This window comes from Plectropomus leopardus, chromosome 2, assembly GCF_026936395.1.
Source record: "Plectropomus leopardus strain MGB_pleo_1.0 chromosome 2, ASM2693639v1, whole genome shotgun sequence".
Lineage (NCBI taxonomy): Eukaryota > Metazoa > Chordata > Actinopteri > Perciformes > Serranidae > Plectropomus > Plectropomus leopardus.
The window spans coordinates 23451246-23471671 of record NC_142177.1 but is presented as its reverse complement, the minus strand read 5'-3'; the positions used below and the strand labels follow the sequence as shown (position 1 = coordinate 23471671).

Here is a 20426-nt window from a genome sequence, read left to right as displayed (position 1 = left end):
TTTCACTGAAAGAGAACTTTATTGTGAGTTTTGCTTTCAAACTCATCCAAGGGTAGTTACAGCTTTTCAAACATTCTCCTGTCTTCAGCATGTACTTTTACATTTCAGCTGCACGCTGTAAGAATTTCACATATCAAGTGTCACAAATTTAAATAGACATATTACAGACCAGAATGAGATGTGAAACACAATCTTCGCAGTTTTGAGTAGATAGGGCTTATTAAAAATATAATCCAATTTTGCAACATACTTAAGAAATTAAGTGCCATTACATCATAACTAGCCTACCCTCCTCTACTTTTGCACAAGTATGTTTGTAACTTGGCTGTTGTGCTAATGCTAATTATTGGACAATCAACATTTCAGCTATAAATTACAATTTTTAAAGGCATCTATTTATCAAATTGAATTCATCAAAACTGAACAGAATTACCACTAAACTTGACATCATTATTGTAGGTGCAGTAAATGCTACATTGGAGTGTTTAACTATTGTGATGTACTAAAAGCGAGATTTTTTGCCTATGATGGTGACGACAAGACCCACCCTGTGCTCTACCTTGCTCCATCTCTGATTGGCTTACCCAGACATTTTTATCCTAACCCTAAACTATCCCTCTCTTTTTGCTTAAGTGAGTTCTATCCAGTCGAATTAAGAGTCAGGCAGGTCATGGCTTCGCCATTCTAGAAAAAAATGTGCGACTAAAAGGCACTTTATCATCATATTTTCTAATACACTTGGAGTGAATAGTTGTCATTATAACGTCACTTACAGTCTGTCAACTTTATGTTGATGTAGCCGCCGAAAAAGTAATATCTATCAAGTAACATAACTTGACAAAGTAAACATTTCTGCCTTAAGTGGTTTAAAATGTAATAAACCTGTTAATGTACAAAAAAATTGGGATGAAGTTGGAATATATTCTCATTATCCATGACTAAGAGCTGTAATATGCAAGTGTATTCACTTCAGAAAAAATAATATATTTTTCTGAATTAATTATTTTCTAAGACTTGTAAAAAAAAGTTTTCATAAAGGAAATATGTTGCTCCTGTTTCTCTGAATTAACAAGATAATAATCTCACACAGTCTCATTTATCATTTTCTTGTTAATTCAGAAAAACAGAGCAGATTGTTTTTCTTTTTCTCAAGTGAACACATTACGCGTTTGGAGTGTAACATATTTTAAAGTTGTTGTTTTTTTTAATAAACTTCAATCATTAAATTTAACACAGATAATAGGATTACATATTACATTTACAGACATAATTTAAATTTTGAGCCAGGCACATATGTCAGGTTTTTACATTATCAGTCAGTTTTTGCAATATACTTCACAACAAGGAAATACAGGCCACTCAGTCAAAACAGTTACAGAAGAATCAACACGTCCCACATCTGGCAAAATTAATAGACACAGTCAAAGGTATAAAGAGTGATTTTGTACATACAAAGTAAAAAAAAAATCTTACTTTGTACAATATATCTGCGTGTCTGTTAATTTTGCCCTCTAACTCCAAATGCTTCTCTGAGGGCTCGTCAGTGTATTTAAGTCGGTGTTATCTCATGTATTACAGCTGCAGTTACGTTTCCTGTGCCAGATGATTCTCAGTATGACTACTGCAACATCTGCCTTTTCCATTTTTGTTCCAGTTGACTAACACACTGACTTATCACATTCTGTAGAGCAATCAGCGGATATGAGTGATGCCATGAGAGGCCTAACTGTGACCAGTGATGATCCCATTTACATTTCGATGTTGCGGGGGTGGTGGTTGCCCCAGTGATATAGTGCTGAGGTGTCATGCCATGGTAACAACTGTTGAACTGCAGAGGCGTTGTATACACTGCAGGCACTTCAAGGCTGTAAATCACAGCTCTGTTTTTAGGAGGTCTTATGGACGTTTAAATCTGCCCCAGTGGATGTCTGCAGGGCACTGAGGGTTGACACAGGACACGTTGGTTCTCATCCCAAATACCCGATGGGATCTTTTGATGCACATATATAACTGAGCATGGAAGAGAGAGGAAAAGGATCATGTTTTTAAATATACTGTAAAATATTATTTCTTGTTGTTTCTGTTTCCTGTTGGCAATAAATAGTTAAAACATCTCTCTAGACAGTAGTAAATGGAGCATTAAAAACAGTTTACGTTTTTTGTGTTTTAATTTGCCTCTGAGAAATTCATAGTTTGATTTTTTGCATTAAAAATCTGTAGGATTTGCAGGAAGACTTAAAAACGTCGGTTTGCCCAGCGCTAACACAATGAAAAATGAACGACTCTGTGAAATCGTTGCACTAAATGTGCTCTTGGAAAAACTGTGGCTGCTGGAACAGTGTGGGAGAGCATCTTAAGAGTGGTATTGCCGTGTTGATACAACCTCAGCCAACATAATCAGTAACAATGCAGCAAGTGGACAGTAATGCTGAAGACAGGAGAGCAAACACTTTTTGTCTGAGGGTTTGGAGTGGTATTGGTGTGTGTGTGTGTGTGTGTGTGTGTGTGTGTGTATGTGTATGTGTATGTGTGTGTATGTGTGTCTGTGTGTGTGTGTGTGTGTATGTGTGTGTGTGTTGGGGTCAGATCCGAGTCAGCTGGTGCCAAAAACTGGACGGCATGAAGCTTTCCATCTTGTCTGCAAAGAAACCCAGGGGTGCAAAGAGTGTGCTGAAGAACTGAGAGAGAAAGAGGAAAAAGCAGAATGAGTTTTCAGTTGAATGCCAGTAAAACCTCTTCTGATCCATTCTTGGATAGCGTTTCTGTTAAAGCACAAAATCCACAAAAGTTTACCAAGTCCAGTTTTACTAAAAAAATGCTATGGAAAACAGATATTCAGTCTCAAAGCCTGAGGTAAAAAATTTACAAAAATTCAGATTCAAATGAAGAAACATTTCTATTCTTTTCTATTCGGAAATGAAGAGAAGGGACAAAATCACATCTGAACATTGTTGTCCAGCTCAACCCTGTCATATTGTCAGTAAGTAAAAAGTAAGTAAAATCTCTACAGCTGATATTTCCAACACTCAACAACTTACACCAAAACAATCTAGATTGATAAACATCACTGCAAGCAAGAGGAAATATACTGTATTTTGACTTTGGGGTGAACAGTACATCAGGTATGTGTATAACACAGCCTTTTAAATGCACATCATGTTGGTGAATTAAGTTAGTGAGTAACAGTGAAATGTGCTCTATAATATTTCAGTATGGTTTCTCTCTGAAACTACTTGAGGTGTGCTTGATACACTTGACACTCTAATGTTCCCATAAGTGGACGTATCAGCCTGGCCAGACAAGTGCAAATCAAGTACCTCTCTAATCCAATTTAATATATGAAACATATCCAACTACTATGCTATACATATCTTGTGTCCATAAATAAAGGTAAGGCAGACAGCCACCAACACCACCTCTGATCTGCTTTGCCTGGATCTTCTGTTCAACAGCAACAAATTCAGAGAACTCTGTTTTTCCTCAGAAGGCAGTGAGGACCTCTGTGTTCCTCCCTCACTGGTTTTCACGCACTCCATCTGAACATTACACAAACCAGGCTCGCCGGAGCTGCTGTAAAACTCCTATCTGCACCCTGATCTTTTCCATAACAAAAGGAAGAGCACTAGATGTTCTCTGAGACCTTGTTTTTGCTACATCTATGTAAAGGCAGGCCCTAATAAACAGGGCGACCATAAACAAAGGATTAGCCGAAGGAAGGAGTTTGGCTAAAAGCAGATAGCAACACTTGTAAAATAAATAAACAGTGAAAGGAAGTCATGCACACATTCAAAGTTTCTAAACCTTTAAGGCTGTAAGCTATACTGTTATGTTTGCTGTGGCGTTAAGCTTGAACGATTCAGCTGTGGTCACTGATAGCTTAAATTGGACTACAGCTTGTTTTGGCGGGAATCACAGACTTTACAGGCCTACGACTCCCATGAGCCTCCAGTGTTACTGACAGTGATGGAAGGCAGCAATTACCACAAAGGTTAAAAGGTTTAGGTTACAAACAACATGAATTTAAAAAAAATACCCAATCGGAGATTAAGCGAAGATGTGACCGGTCAGCCAGCTCACACACAAGTTCAACCCGTGTCATGATAAACAGTGGACTATCTGAATAAGCATCTATAAATGTAACAACTTTTGAGATGAAATTGAGATGTGCAGTTGGAGTACTTACTGCTTTGGCAAAGACACCCATGAGCTCAGGGAACTGATGTGTGAGCATGGCCAGCATGGCAGTGAAGGAGCAAAGGCCTGCTGTGAAGAGGATGAAGAAAGGAAGCTCTTTCTTTGGGTACACAGACACCTCGTGGAACGCTGGAGCAAAAACGAGGAAAGTCAGAAAGAAGAGAGAGAGACAAAGGCATTACCGGCGCAGAAACACAACACAGGAAGGCACAGGGTTCCCACATATTTTCATGGACAAAAAATGAAAATTTTTTTTATTTTTTATTTAAAAAATAAAATGAATGTCTTGCCCCTCTTGCCGTTTTTTTAAAAAAACTTATCAGATTAAAAATCCACACAAACATAATATCATCCAGCTGGCAGACATGGAGGGAGAGAAGAAACACAGAGGAGAAAATGAAGAAACGTACATGACGGTAAACATAACATCACACACTGACGCATATTAGAGCTACGACGGCCACAGAAAAAAAGTTGCCGCTGTGTTACATTATGTGGAAGGTTATATTAGTGGTGGGGGGAAAAAGTCCATACAGCACAGAATCATGATGTTTTTGTGTGGCAATATCATATCGACACAAACGCCAAGTATTTAAACTTAAGTTACTCATATTACATATACAAATTAAACTTTTGCTAGCCTTCTATAATAATGATATCAACTTATTTTCAGTCCCCTAGATAGGATTTTCGGCAATAAAAATAGTTGAAGTGAAAAACTTTATCAGAACCTCTTCAGCAGAACCTCTTTCAACTGTGTTTTGTCTAATACAAAACACAGTTGAAAGAGGTTCTGCTTTGGGGACGTAATTTACAGTTAAAAAGGTCATAAATCACAATAAATTGCAAAATATGTGTTATCACAATACTCAACATATTGCAACAAGTTTAAAATTTCAATAGTATTGTATCATGACCTATTTATTGTGATAATGTATCAAGGGGCCTCCCACCTTTAGAATACTGTAACAGTTTCATGACACAGCAAAACTCAGGCATCCAAAAGGCATTTGGAGAAATAAGGGATTAAAATAGCAAGAGGATGATTCATTTCACAATCAAATTAGGAGCAACTAGTACAATAATGGAGTACTTGTCAGCTCTGGGTGCTGTACTTACAGGGCAGCAGTTCCCTGTCTGCTGTTTCTGTGCATCCTGGGTAGGGGTAAAACAGGTGACCCTTCTCCAAAGGGTAGGGAATTATCCGGAAGGCTGTAAAGACAGTCACAGTATGACTTTATAGGAAATAATTTTAAAAAATACAACTACTGGTTTTAAAGAAATACTTCACCCTCCAAATGATTGTTTTAATATTACGTACTCACCTCGTGTTACGTTGAATTTGTGTAGAAGGCGTTTTGTCACACATGCCTCCACTGTGAACGAAGACTCCAAAAACTGAAAAAAATTCTTGCTAAATTGAAGTAATAGGGTCCATTTTTAACAACAGCAAATATTAAAACATCCGGTTACAAACTCATACACAACTTATGCAGTATAATTCTGGTCTAATTTATCCAGTCATATGCTTAGTGTTTCCCAAACAGACAAGCCAGACAAGGCAGATTCCTTTGACAAAAACAGTAATTTTACCTCGCTGAACATGGGAGCTTTTGATCTACCACTGCCTCAATCGATAGTTAGTTTGTGTTATTGTGTAAATTTGGGGTTTTAAAGGTCAGCTTTGATTCAGCAGAGTCGCACAATAACACAAACTTAAGCTATTGAGACCAGCAGCTCCTATTCAGCGAGGTAAAATTACCATTTTTGTCAACATTGTCTGGCTTTGAAAAGAGAAACGAGTTGTGGATTATACTGCACAAGTTGTGTAAAAGTTGATAAACAGATAATTTGATATAGTTTTGCTGTAGGTTCACTTGCGACTTCAATTCGTCAAGAATTTTCTCCATTTTAGATTTTCATTCACTGTGGAGATATGCAAGAAAAATGTATTTTCCTTTACAAATTCAACGTAACGGGGTTAGTAGTGATATAGAAATGAACATTTGGAGAGTGAGGTATTCCTTCAACGATGGTTAGAAGAGACAACTGAAACATTTTTTAGTGAAGCATTAAAAGTGCAAAGTATTATACAGACACTCATGAAATAAAACATTCTTCCTGTGCTTTGTGTGAGCAATGACCTTGTCCGTGCATAATCACAAGTAGCGTAGTTGTGGGTGTGCTGTGCATACATGACCTTTGACAAAACAATTTAAAAATGAAGAGCGGCATACAAGGAAGACACTATGATGGCCCAGTTCTAGTAAAGTTTTGCATAATGGAGAGTCCCAGGGATGACGTTTTTCTGTAGGCTAACCTGGAAGCTAACATCGCCCTGGTTTCCTTGTTAAAAAGCCTATCGGATTTTTCCATTGGATTTCGGGTTATTGCAGAAAATAAGATCTGTGGTAAACAAATGTTAATGTTACTTACAAGTTTTATTCAGTAAATAATCTTCATAACTACCACCACTTTAAGGATTTTTTAAAAGCCTAATCGCAATTTCCAGAAGTAAAAAGCTAATTTTAGGCTAAAATGAACTACATGATGGTAAAGCCGTTTTCGGTGCGGTTGGGTGTGATGACATTCTGCAGTCTCATTTAGCCACTTGTTAGCAGCGGTCTTTTTTAAGACACATAAAAGCTTTAAAGTTTGCGAGTGGGGTATTTACTGACAAATTTTATGTCAGAACAAAACGTGAAAGTCTCTTAAGCTTGTGTTAACCACAGACCTTATTTCAGGTATCTTATCAAAAACCCACTGACTTAGAGACGAGGGAGCTGAAATGCTAATGGATTTACGTGTTTTAGGACTCATTCATGGGCTTCTCTATTGTAACTTCTGAAGTTGTGACTTTCAAAACTGAAATAATAAATAATTTCCATTAAATAAAACAAACTTCATATGCAAAGCAGTGGTATTCAACAAAAGAAGTAATATGGATACATACTGCCCTCCCAGGTGCAGTGTAGTAGGTTTAAGGCTCCCTCTGCCCTCTTCCAGTGCTGCAGGTGGAAGAAAGCATATGCCACTGCCTCGCTGTCACCCCTCTTCAAGATGTGCTCTGGAGGGAGGATCAGGCTCTTCATCTCTAATAAGTACTACAGAGGGGGAGAGATAGAAAATACAAGACTTCTGGTAAGTATACACATAGTACCTTGATGCTTTCTGGCTCCTGAACTGAAAAGAAGACGTGTCAGGTAAAGATGCTCTTTACAAGTGCTGCAAAAAACTGCTTCTTCTTCATTGTCTTTTAAATGCTTGTTTGCAGAGGCCAAACTTTAATTTCAAAGGCGGGAGGCACACAGTACGGACACCATTCTTTAAAAGAGTTATTGTTTTTCAGATACTCATACCCAAGGTAGAAGAAAACACAACCTTTTTCTTCCGTAATTTCCCCTTCATGAAATGGACGGTCGTAACAAAAATATTTTACATGGAAAAATACTGCAAAAATTGAAAAGTGAAGTGAAAATAGTGCTCTGTTATCTGCCTTAAACCTTAACACAATAAGAATATCAAAATATGTATTAATTTTAAAACTAGAGTGATCCAGAGAGGCTTTTAAATACAAAGTCGTCTTAAGGCAGAAATTTCACACGGATAACTTTTTAAAAGAAAATTACTTTTACTTGAGTTAATAAAAGATAGTGTGTTGGCACAGTTCAGGCCATCACACTGATCAAGAAACTTACAAAAACAAAAAACATTGCGCAATAAAGCCAAATATGTAAAATAAGGAGTAAAGTGTATGTTTTCATACATGCATTTTTTAAATGCATTTTTAATAATATTAATCACACCCCTGCTTGTTATTCTTCTTTTATAAAGTCAGCACTCAGCTACAATACGGTCAAATATTTTTTTTAAGGAAATACTTCAATTGCTTCAGACATACCAGTCAGATGCTTAAACAAGTCAAATGCATACGTCATTTCCAGTAAAACTGCAGTAAGCAGATGATAAACTGTTAGTGAGAACTCATAGACAAACACTTGTGGGCTGAGATGAATACCAAGTACTTGCAACTTCCATTTTTTGCACTCTTTGGAGACTTTGGTATAATCCTTCCCCTTCCTAAAGTCTTCCATCACATGAATGCAAAATCCATTCAAAAAGATAGCAAGCAAAAGAGACCCAAATCTTTTTCTCATGCATATGCCAAACCACAACTAAAATACCAGAGAATATCAACAGTCTTATGTGCGACAAGTGGGGAGAAATATACAACTCAAAGGGGATGTTGTGTCATACTTGTTGGATACAAAGTAGGCAACTATTAGCCTAAATTCTGCTGATATATGTTAAATCTTAGAAGAAAGCTTTGCCCCCTTGTGGTCAAAAACCATTTCATGCAGCTTTAATGGTTCCATTCACATCATCTCCGTGTTTCTCAGTCAGCACTTAACTTATTCTATTCTATTGTGCAATTCCCTCTGGCTACCTCCCTGCAGACTGAAAACATATTTTGTTCATGTGAGGTATTTGTTGACAGCCTTATTTTGCAATTGTTCAAGGTGGGAGGGAAAAGCTTTCCAAAGCTCTCTGAGTGTGTGTTATTGTTACAGTACAGTACATTCATTCCATGAATGTGTAACATCCCCCCGCTCACCCCTCCTCTCTCCCCCGGCCGTGTAAGTTTGTCCCAGTGAGTCAGTCGGTTCACTGTGCTGACAAAGACCCACATCCCAGAGTTACAACCTATAGAACAGGTATGCTTTCTGAAATGACAGGGAACAACCATCTGGAAAACAGCACAGGGTATCTAACAGTATCCGACACCTTAATGTAATGCTTTAAAAACCTTTTTCATGATCAATTTACTTAAGACTTTTTTCTTTTTCTTACTCAAGCATTGCACTTAAGTATAATGGTATTCAGTATATATACATATATATGTGCCTGTGCAGAGCTTATAGAAATATAGGGGCATACAAAAATGCCTAAGTACAATCTGTAGTTCCAGCAACAGCTCTGGAGCTCATGAGCTGGGAGAACTGGGAAGATGGAGAGAGGTTAACACAGTTAATTTTCAAAAAAGAGTGTTAATAAAACTGACTTTAAGAAATTTTAAGGTGTTTTAATGACCTGCAGACACCCTATAACAACATGAGCATACTGTGTGCTGTTTTTCTGCAATAATTGTATTTTTAATAAGGGCTCAACTCTATCAATAGACAGCTGATTAGTAGGTGTATTTGACTTTGATGAACTTGCCACTCTACATGCTGTATGTCTGCGGTGCCCAGTGTGGCAGGGGACTGTGTTAAACAAAGCCCATGTGTGGGGCTGGGGCCCCCTGGGCTGGATTCCCAGGCGGCCAGCTTCACAGCGCTCTGGATCTCAGACTGACACTTTGGGAAGGTTACCCCACAGCTAATCCTGTCTAATCCCTTCCATGGTCACAGGCTCAGCCAGCCAGTCAGCCGTCCATCCAACCAGTCAGACCACGCTGCTTCACCCATCTCCCCCTGCCTTACCCTCCCTCTCCACCCTCACCCTCATGATCACAGCCTGCCCTGGCTCTTTGACCTGGCTCATCCCCGTCTCTCTCCAGCCCTTCTTCACGATCCTTCAGCTTGCAAGATATGCGTGTGGGTCCCATGTCCCGGGACTGATTATCTGCCTCACGTAATTGGCATTGTCAGTCATGTCAATGCCATCACTCTGCTTTCTTTACCTAACTGCTGCCATATTCAGTAGGGATGTCCCAATCGGATCGAAAGGATTGGTATTGGGCACGATCACGATTCTTTGGGATAGGTTATTTTGAGCATGCGCCCCGCTTGATCTTTTGTTTACCTCCGCCGTCACATGGAGGTGTCATAAACAGACCGTAAATATTCAGTGTTTAATGTAATGCAGCTACTCCAATAAGTAGAAACTGTTTTTTTTTTGTATGTCAATTTTAAGCTGTTAAACCACTGTAAGTGGAATTGAAATAGTTTTTGTCCATGTTAGTGAACCAGTTTTACTATAATACTGTAAAGAGGCAGAATTGTGACCAACTGTTATATGTTGTGACTGGGAATGTTTAAGTTATGCTATAACAGTACTCTGTAGTGAAGTGTGACTATATAACTAATTTATAGTGTTCAATGCTTTTATTACAATGCTACACTAGGTGTGTTTGAGAGCTATTTTTGAAGACGTGTTTGTTATTTTTTTGTAAAACCAAATGCTGCACTAAATGGATTTGTGATAAGAGCCACATAAAAATGTTTTAAATTATTTTTCTTTGTTATTTATTCAAAATAAAATAAAACATTTAAAAACTTCATTTTTTGAACACTTCGGAACTGTTTGGATGCAGACATTTTTCTTGTATTGCACTGCAGAATTATTAAACTGTCAAGCATATACAATGGTTTGATTTTAATAACTTTAAAGTACACGTATCTCTCCCTGTCTGCAGTATTCAGGTAAATACAAATATCAGAATGGGACTCAATAACGGCATATACTCAATATTTAATGACTCAGATTGGGATGGAGGGCAAAAAAACTTGAAGGTGCAATGTAAGTGAGTGGTTTGTCTGCTGATGTGATTATTTTGTAATGTCGATATATGGAAGTGTGAAGTGATTGTTGATGCAAACCAATTTCCGAACGTGGACATATAAAGTATCTATCTATCTATCTATCTATCTATCTACCTACCTACCTAATATTCATAAAATATTTCTGCCCACCTCACTAATCTGTTGTCTCCTGCTCACTCGCCACCTCCTGATTCTCGTCACCCTCATAGGTGAAGACTCAGTCAAGCACACAACCACCCAACAGGTGTGCACACTTCTCTTTTCACTTAATCACTCCCGAAAGCTGTCGTGTCTTCTTGCCTCTTCTCTTTCCACCGAACATCCTCTGCAGTTGTTACAAGAATCGGCAGCTTAGAGACAACCAGGAGCTGCTTGTTTGACCTTCTCACTTATCCTGTCTGACTTGCTTAAATCAGCTCTCTCTGCTCCAGCCAGAGACATTTGACTGTCCGCCTGCATCCTCCTCACCATTTCAGTCTCCTTTCTTCTGAGCACAAACTTCTCACCATGTTCTACTCCCCCAGCACCAGTGTCCAGGCAGCCAGCCAGTGAGCTCAGAAAGAAACCAACCACTTCTCTGTTGCAGAACACAACTACAGGAACTCATAAAATAACATACATTCATGTTACACTTGACTAGAACCACATGACGAGTAGGGGCTTCATTTGGGGCCTTATCTTAAACTTCAGATATAATCATTCTGACAATCTGAAAGCAAGCCAAATTCCTATTTTGGTTACACTTGGATATTTTATAGTTTTACACATATTTCTACCTTCCCCCTCCTCTCATTCTTCCTCGCTTCTCTGCCCCGAGTTGCCTCTTTGATGAAGGGATTGAGTTTCATGTGTTCTCCTTTTATCCGCGGGCAGTCATAAGCCCAGAGCATAACTCATAAGCTGCCTTCTGATTCTAATCTGCAGCACTTTGCGTCTCACAATGGGACACACAGGCAACAATGACATCAGCCTTGTAGTTGCTCTACAAGGGTCAGACAAACATGCACATGTATAGTGAAGAACATGAAGACAAACAGGTGCTGCAGATTAAGGATTCACACAGTCAGAACACCGCTGCCGGCTACTTCAACCTCTGCTGAGGACAGACGAAGACTAAAGCTGTGTTCAACACTTTTCCCTATCACAGAAATCGTGCACTGTAAAGTGTGTTCGCCCTTTTGTTGTAGTGTTCAAATTCTTAGCGGTTAATTTCATCCACTGGGCTATATAGTGCATTATAAAATACCCACAATGCACAGAAAATTTGAATGTTCATACAATGTACACATTTTACTCCTGTATACCACAATGCAATGCCGTCATGTATTTCCGAAGGAAGAAAATTCCAGCGTAGTGTCCGAAATTTCGTTGAGTTATTCTCTATATAGTTCACTATTTAATACACACTACATAGAGAATAGTGAGTGAGTGAGTGAACGGTTTCGAACACAGCTTACAAAAGCCACCTTGTGGTTGTATGCCTGCGTGAACCAGTTAAGTTTCAGTTACAGTTTCCATCCATGTCCTTGAAAACATGGATGCTTCACACATATCTTCTCTGCCGCCGCACAAAAGATTTACACAATCAACACAGTTGACCAAATTCTAATCAGTTCATTCTTAGGTCAAAGTGGATGTTTGTGCCCAATTTGAAGGATTTCCTTCGAGGTGTTCTTTAATATGTTCCTTTCACAAGCATGAGATGAGACTGCAGAATTTAAAGACATTTCCTGATGGTTTTCTTGAGACGTTGCATTTACAAGAAGGAGAAAAAACGACCACCAAAGCCTAATCAATTCTTAAGAATCAGACAGATAACCGGAAAACATATTGGATTCCGTCACGGCTATCGCTGGCATGAAAGCATAAAATCTCACAGTGTTTTTTCCAAATTGAACCTCCTCTGCCTTGTCTGAATCAAACCTCATCCATCTTAATTCAGAACAAACCCGTGGCTGCTGCTCTGTCTCAATTTACAAACCAAAAAGCCAATTTCAAAGGTAAAGTAAGCAAAGGTCTGCATTTCTGCGCCTTGACAGGCAATCTGGATGAGAATATGTCAACCAGAATGGGGTGAGATGAAAAACTGCCTTCCAAAGTGGAGTAAACTAGCAAAGGTAGATGGGATCGGGTCACCGAGACTGCTTCAGAAAGAACGTGTATGGACCAAAGTGGTGGTAAATGTAAATGTACAACAGATTCAGATAGTGGGAACACTTGATCAGCTGTACAAGCATCCGACAAGCTGTCAGTTTCTTAACCACCGGCTGGTAGAGAGGCTGATTGGAACAGACAGACAGATGGAGAAAAGGGTGGAGGAGGAGGAGGATAAATAAAGAACGACAAGAAGATGAGGAGGAGAGGAAAATACAAGGGAGCAAAGGGGAGGAGGAGGTAAATAGGGGCAAAATGGAGAGCTGGTGAAGGAAAGGCAAAAGGGTCATGTGGGAGGAGGACGGTGTGCAATGAAACAGACTGAAGCATGTGTGTGTGGATGTGGGTTTAGTGTGTGTGTGTAGCTTTATGAGTGGTTTGAATAAGCTCATGTGATGTAGCCTCGTATGATATTCACATATAATCTCCTTGGCATGCTTATAAAACACCCACACACTGAACGGTTGACCTGACAATGCTCCTTCCTTACTCTAATTGTCTGTTGGGTTTTTCTTTTCTTCAACCTTTCTTTTTAGCAACCATTTCTCTTAGGTTTTGGGCCACCATGGCTAAATGCTGTATTGACGATGATGGTTGAGAAATCAGGAAAAACTCACACGGACTCAGTTTTAGGAAAGCTGCTCTACTCTTCTTGCTCCAGGTCAGTGCAACACTGGGATCTGACATGGCTTTAACTTTGATGCATCTCCTGCTGCCTTACATATACATACTGTGTGTATGTATGTGTGTATATTTGTACAAAGGGAACCTATTATGCTTTCCTCTATTTTCTGTCATACACATGATGTTACAGTGTCTGATGTTCATATTAGACATGGCCATGATTCAGAACTTTCTAAGACTGTGTGTCCCACTTTTCTTCTACTTTGGCTACCAGATAACATCAGCTCATAACTAACTTTATATGGTTATCTGGTTCAGGCACACTACTGCAATACTCTACATTACATAGCCTAAACTGCTACATGTAGCTATATGATAACATCAGGAAAAAAAAACATCTAATTTTGTTTGTGGAGGTTTTTAATTTCCCCACAGTTTTGGATGAGATTCCTGCTGGAACATGTCCAGTTATTAACATTAAAAGGTGCCACAGGACTCAGTTAAAGTCAATCCTGTGTATACGATGACAGTGCGGAGACATCAAGATTATTTATTTATTTATTTTAAAGGGACTATGCACAGTTTAAAATGGAAATTTTATTGTTTGATGCACTGTACCAGATTATATTTTAGAGCTAATTCACACCTGCAGTCCCTTGGTAAGTCAGAACAATGACACAGCACAACAAAAGAAGCCCACAGAAGACCAATCACAGCAGACTGGGCTTTTCTGTGAGGGGATTTCAAAAATGTGCTATGCTGGATTTTCCAATAAAAACAATGTACAGACTCATACAGATGTAATCCGTCTCTATCATAACTGAGGACCCACTAGTTGCATGTGGTGCTGTATTTTTCTGCAGAGACTCTATTCTATGTATTTTCTCCTCCTTGTCTGTGTTTGTAAAGTTTAATAGCAGGTATCCAACAGATACAACTCAAAAAAAGCACAAATCTAGTGAGGCAAAACACCAAACAAGAGCAAATCTAGGGTTGGCTTACTCTCACTTTGCTGGTGAGCGTGTTTATAAAATGAACATTATGGGCTTCATTTAATTATGATTTCTTATCCAAAAGGACAAAACATTTCTTAGAAAACCAACTTTAGATATTAAGTAGTATAAAAACACATCACTATTTTTATTATTTTGGACTGAATAGACTAAAAGATTTATCACTAATGAAAGAATATATTGGCTTAAGCGCCTTGTGAAGAGACAAGGTGCTATTTTCCTACAGTATGTAGGAAACTACACGAAATCTACAAAGTCTACACAAGAGTACAGAAGCAGCCTCAAGGGATCTTTTTTGGGGGGTGGGGGGGGCTTTGCAAATCCTACTTAAGGGGGCAACAGGCCAGCCCGTGTCTAAAAAGGTCAGTCACAGGTGCACTCATCATGCCTGTTGATTTTTTTTTACATCCAGCGAGTCAAAAACGTCAGACATATATGCCTGAGTAAGTACTAGATGTCAGTCAAATGTTGAGAGATGAGCCTAATCCTCTGTTAAAGGTGAGTTACAAATTCCACAAAGTTGGCAGTGGTGGCCAACATCAGACTTTGTTTCACTCAAACATGGGATGAGAGGGGATGAGGGAACTCGAGAAGATAAGAAACAGGATGAGGGTATGTGATGAGAGGAGAGAGAACGGCTGCCTCTGGGCACAGCGCAGTTGGAAAGTCATTGAAAATGAGGGCCCTCACTTTAAAATCAAAGGCTGGATTAAAGTGTTGGCTGACACCTCCATCCCTCCCACACACACGCACACACACAGATTCTCTCTCTCTCTCTCAGAGAGAAGGAGTCCATGAGACGAAACAGCACCACACTACAAAGACTAAACTGAGACAAAACTTTACTGCAGCTAGTTGTGTATGACTGTGTGCATGTGTGGAAACTGATGTGTAAGACCAGAGAGATATCCAGGTGTAGTTCCATGTTATCCTTGCTTCAGTTAGAGCTGCTCCCTTGTTTTGCAAAACTATGACAATTCTGTTACGTCTTCACAGTTTTTCTTGGGACTCAAATGCAAAATTCAATCTAAACTACCTGTACAAACACATAACACATGTATGATTCCAAAAAACAGCATTTTCTTGTGTCTCATAATACTAAAAATACTATAATCCTCAAATTCACAGATATAGATACAGAATCGATGATTATATATACAAACCAAGGGTCTACAGCTGACACTTTAGGTGTAATAAAATGAGCTTCTTTATTTAGACCTACAGTGACACCTGCTGGTGAGCCACTATATAGCATGTCTAAAATAAAGACTTGTAAGTTGCACCACCTGTCACTGCTGACAAAACTCACTTATAATTGTCTAACTGATTGTCTGACTGATTGTCTGCTTTCCTGTTTGTTCTGTGGGGGACATTTAAGCATGTTGAACATGTGAGATCTGCACAATCAGACGAAATATAGAAAAAATGTGATAAAAAAAAAACCATCAACCCCAAATGCACTTGCTGAAATGCAATCTCATTCCATCTGTTCCCATCTGATGACAATTTAACTTTTTATTTGGTTCTTTGTTTTTTTTTAAGTTATCTGCATTGATATTCAGATATCTGTTTCACGAGCATCACGACTCTGTGTATATAGTATATCTGCTGGCTAAAGTGGAACCCCGAAAATATTTTCTGTTGCCCCCAGAGGCTAAATCTCCAGAGGAATCACAATAGCAACTGCATGGATGTAAACATACTGTAATGCATAAATTCATTAAGAGCAGCCTGAACAGAAATCTAAATCAAAATACTTGTGGAAAGGGGTCAAGCACAACAGCACATGATCGCATCATAAAGAAACCAATGAATTTTCGTGATCCACAACCATCAGAGTCTTTGTGACATTCATTAGTCAAATGACTGACCTTTGGCACGTGTGGATTGAACTCAACAGCTCTGTGTATGGCCTCCACAGCATTCATCTCTGCTGTGCTTAGCCCTCGCCGTGACGCGGCCTCTGGAGAGAACCTGAGAAAAAAAAGCTCATCTGTCACACTGCTGCTGCTCACAAAGTTAATAAATATATAAAACAGGTTTTAAAGGGACAGTTCTTCCCAAAATTCTAATACACATTTTTCCTCTTACCTGTAGTGTTATTTCTCAATCTTGATTGTTTTGGTGTGAGTTGCTGAATGTTGAGGGTATCAGCTGTAGAGACGTCTGCCTTCTCTCCAGTTTAATGGAACTAGATGGCACTCGGCTTGTGGTGCCAGAATATACATTTGAAAACTCAATGGCAATGTCTCTTTCCAGAAATCATGACCCGGTTAATCAGGACAATCCACAGACCTTGTTGTGAGCGGTTTCATGTAGGAACTATTTTCTTTCTGCCAAATTACACCCACCAACCATATCACTGCGCTTTAGAAAGTGTGCATCTACTGCTAGCTCACCTAGCATCACTGAGCTAACTAATGTTACAGCTTGGCCAAGGAGGACACCTGTAGTGTTTAAATCTTGTGCTGTAATGAACCTCTCGTTCATGAGTAGATGCATACTTCCTTTTGCACAGTAATACAGTTGGCAGGTGTGGTTTGGTAGATATAAAATAGTTCCCACATTAAACTGTTCACAACGAGGTCTGTGGATTATCTTGGTTAGCCCGGCTATGATTTCTGGAAAGAGACATTGCTGTTGAGTTGTTCAAATGTATCATTTTAGCACCACAAGCCGAGTGGCATCTAGCTCCAGTATATTTACAACTCTACGACTGATATCTTCAACACTGGGCCACTCATGCAAAAACAATCTCGACTGATTAACAGTACTGCAGAGTGGAGGTAAAATATGTATTTTTGTTCTGGAGAGAACTGTCCCTTTAAGTGACACTGATGTTGAATGATAGGCAAAGTTCAAAACAGATTAAAAAATAAATGAATGAAAAAGACACATACTTATCTGAAACTGCCCGTGCTTTCAACAGTGCAGATGTGTAGCATATAGTGGCTGATTTTGGCAAGCTGATGTCTACAATGGCAGAAGAAATTAGGGTCATGTGATGTGTAGTATGTCATATAGAACACTTGCTGTCCAAACATATAATGATGGAAGTTATTTATTTGTGTTGAATCTTACCATCATATTTGGCAAGGACTGCTTGGACATCAGCGTATGCCTGAAGCTCTAGAAGTGCCTCCAAGAGGTTTTCGTGTATATTTAACATTCCCAGAAGTGGGAACTCCTTCATTAACTGGAAGGATAGAAAATAGCATACATTAAAAGACCATAGTTTTAAATACAATACACATGTTGCCTCAGTTGAATGAGTCATTTGAAATTCACACTTTACAGTAGCAGCAGTAAGCACTATGAGATGCTATTCTGAACTAGTTTAGTTTTTGATAGAAACTGACATCTCTCATCATTTTCACTGCTTCTTTAATCCGTCCAAGCTTGCGTGCACACATTGCCAGTCTGCGTTTGATGTACACCAGCAAGTTGATATCTTTTCCAGCTGTGGATGGCAAATAGAAAATATGAGACATTTAATAAAAAAACACTTCTATGTCCATATGGATCAAATTGTATTATTATATATGATGCAACTTCATACTACATATTCTGGTCTTGTTTGTAAGAAAAGCAATAATGAACTGATAGAATATTGCACTTGTAATTAGATCCATTATCACAGGTGGGTGTGGACAGGTGATCTTTTCTATTTATGAGAACAATTATCTGTAATTTGAAGTTATTCAGCAATGTAGTTTGACTTGTCTTACTGTTCAGGGTGTGGCAGAGCATTTCACACAACTAAAAGTGGGTGTAGTTACCTCTTAACTAGTTAACTATCTTCCTGCAACCGGGCAGTTTACAGTTGATAAGTACTTAAAGGTAAACTTTTTGGGTTTTTTTTAATGCCAATGTATATAAAATCCACTCTTACCAATACTTAGTGCTTTTTTGAAAAGGCGTTCAGCTTCTGTAATGGTTGTGGCTTCTTCCTCTGCTAGGAGCACATAGGCTGCAGCACATCTGCACACAAATGTGAGACACAAAGGCACAGATTTTCAACAGCCCTTCCTGTATGTACATCTAAATTTCAACGCAATCAAGGCAATAATTTGAATATGAAAGCACCCATAAAGAGTCAATAATAAGATTATTTTAGAAGAAGAAGGTAGATTTATTAGTCATTTTTTAAAATGTATTTATGCTCATTAACTGAAGAAAGTCAATCACAGAAACTTACTTTGGGAACTCCAATTTAAACTGCATTACAACAGTAGATGCAATTTAGAAGATACAGTCTAATGTTTCTTGATACAGTCTTTATGGAGATGTAAAAATGTGTGAAAGTTGGACTCACTCATGGTTCATTTCTATGGCCTGGTAAGCTGCCCTGATCCTGGCTTGAGGATTTCTCTCTCTCCAGGCTTTCTGCATCACTGGAATGAAATGAGGAACACAAGCTTATTATAGATGTGACCTGACAGACATATTTAATTGTGTCTGTGCATGTCAAAGCACCACCACCAAAACAACAACAACAACAACAACAGGAAGATGCTTTGTCTGAACATTTACAAAGAACTAGAAAAATCTCCTATAAGGAAATATGCTGGCAGTCTTTTGCTTGTATGATCATAAAGAAAAAGAAATATCACATCTCTGTTTTGACTAAACTGTGGTTTTAGTTTGCATATGATCATAACTCACCTGCATCTTCTGGTCTTAACTGTGGAGTGTCTCCCGTGAAGAAGGTCTGATGGTCTTGGGCAGAAAGGTTCATATCATAGTATGTTAATGGTTCCTTCCCTGTTACCCAGGTGTACCTGTCATGTAAAATACAAAATACAGCTATAGTTTTATGATCAACAATAAAGCAAATGAAATTAAACTTTTTTTTTTTAAACCAAAGATCAAGTTTTTATCTTTATAAACAGTTTCACATGATGCGCCATGATCCATTTTTCCTACCTGTTGTATTCTGCTCCTCTGAACAGATTCAAAGGATTCCTCCACACCTTACACTCTACAAAAATGAAGATATTGGTGTTAGTGCTAATAATATTGCAAGAAGTACTGCTGTTACAGTGTGTATTATTATATTCATATTTACCTGAAACACTGGGCCTGGGCTCCGCCTCTCCATTCACTGATGCAAACAGACCAGTGGAGCTGCTCTCTACTCCACCCAGAAGAGGACGCAGGTGGCTCACTGACACTTGTTCAATGAATGAGGTCCCATATTTACGAAAATACCACCACTCAAATATCTGTGGCAAGAAAACATATGGTGACAATATGTTACACACCAGTATTAGGTAAGACAGCTATTACTATTTCATATGATGAAATGTCATGTATTTTGGATCAATCACTGCAACAATACTGTAATGGCATCTTGGACACATGTTTGTGTACATGACACAAAGTAAAGAAATCAATCAATCATTACTCAGTTATTCCTTGGTGGCAACTGCTATCATATCAACTGATCAGGGGTTCCTAAACCTTTTCTTGCATCCCTCCCCTCTTTGAAAGCTGCAAAAAATAATTTATCTTGTTCATTTCAAACTTTGCTCAAATTGTCATTAAGCAAGGTGTCTTTTGTGCAAAATCTACAACTTAATAATAATCAGTGAATCGGTTTGAATTTGTTTATCCTTCTTAAAAAAAAAAGGAAGGCACAATTCTTTGATTTCAGCTTCTTAATGTGAATATTTTACTGTTGTGTGTCAATTGTTCAAATGCCTTTGTTGTCGTTGCACAGCTGTAAAAAGATATTAGGTGTCTTCATCTGTACAGTATACAGCATACATAAGTAATACACACACACACACACACACACACACACACACACACACATTCACTCTCTCCTCTCTGATAGTAAACTGAATATGTTTGAGTTGTGGACAAAACACCTGAGGACGTCACCTTGCGCTTT

At 38.6% G+C, this 20426-nt stretch overlaps 1 protein-coding gene across 1 annotated transcript in view; it reads right to left on the bottom strand.

The window, feature by feature from the left end:
* The window catches only part of LOC121957005 (suppressor of tumorigenicity 7 protein-like), a 93409-nt gene continuing 72983 nt past the window's right edge, over window positions 1–20426 (bottom strand). The window contains exons 4-16 of the mRNA XM_042505479.2: window positions 19599–19755; window positions 19457–19511; window positions 19196–19311; window positions 18846–18924; window positions 18423–18511; window positions 17890–17990; window positions 17612–17726; window positions 17431–17503; window positions 16402–16504; window positions 7148–7298; window positions 5314–5406; window positions 4184–4323; window positions 1–2678 (exon numbers count right to left, since the gene is read on the bottom strand). Coding sequence (XP_042361413.1) covers window positions 2583–2678; window positions 4184–4323; window positions 5314–5406; window positions 7148–7298; window positions 16402–16504; window positions 17431–17503; window positions 17612–17726; window positions 17890–17990; window positions 18423–18511; window positions 18846–18924; window positions 19196–19311; window positions 19457–19511; window positions 19599–19755 — 1368 coding nt within the window. The 3' untranslated portion in view covers window positions 1–2582. The remainder of the gene's footprint in view (window positions 2679–4183; window positions 4324–5313; window positions 5407–7147; window positions 7299–16401; window positions 16505–17430; window positions 17504–17611; window positions 17727–17889; window positions 17991–18422; window positions 18512–18845; window positions 18925–19195; window positions 19312–19456; window positions 19512–19598; window positions 19756–20426) is intronic.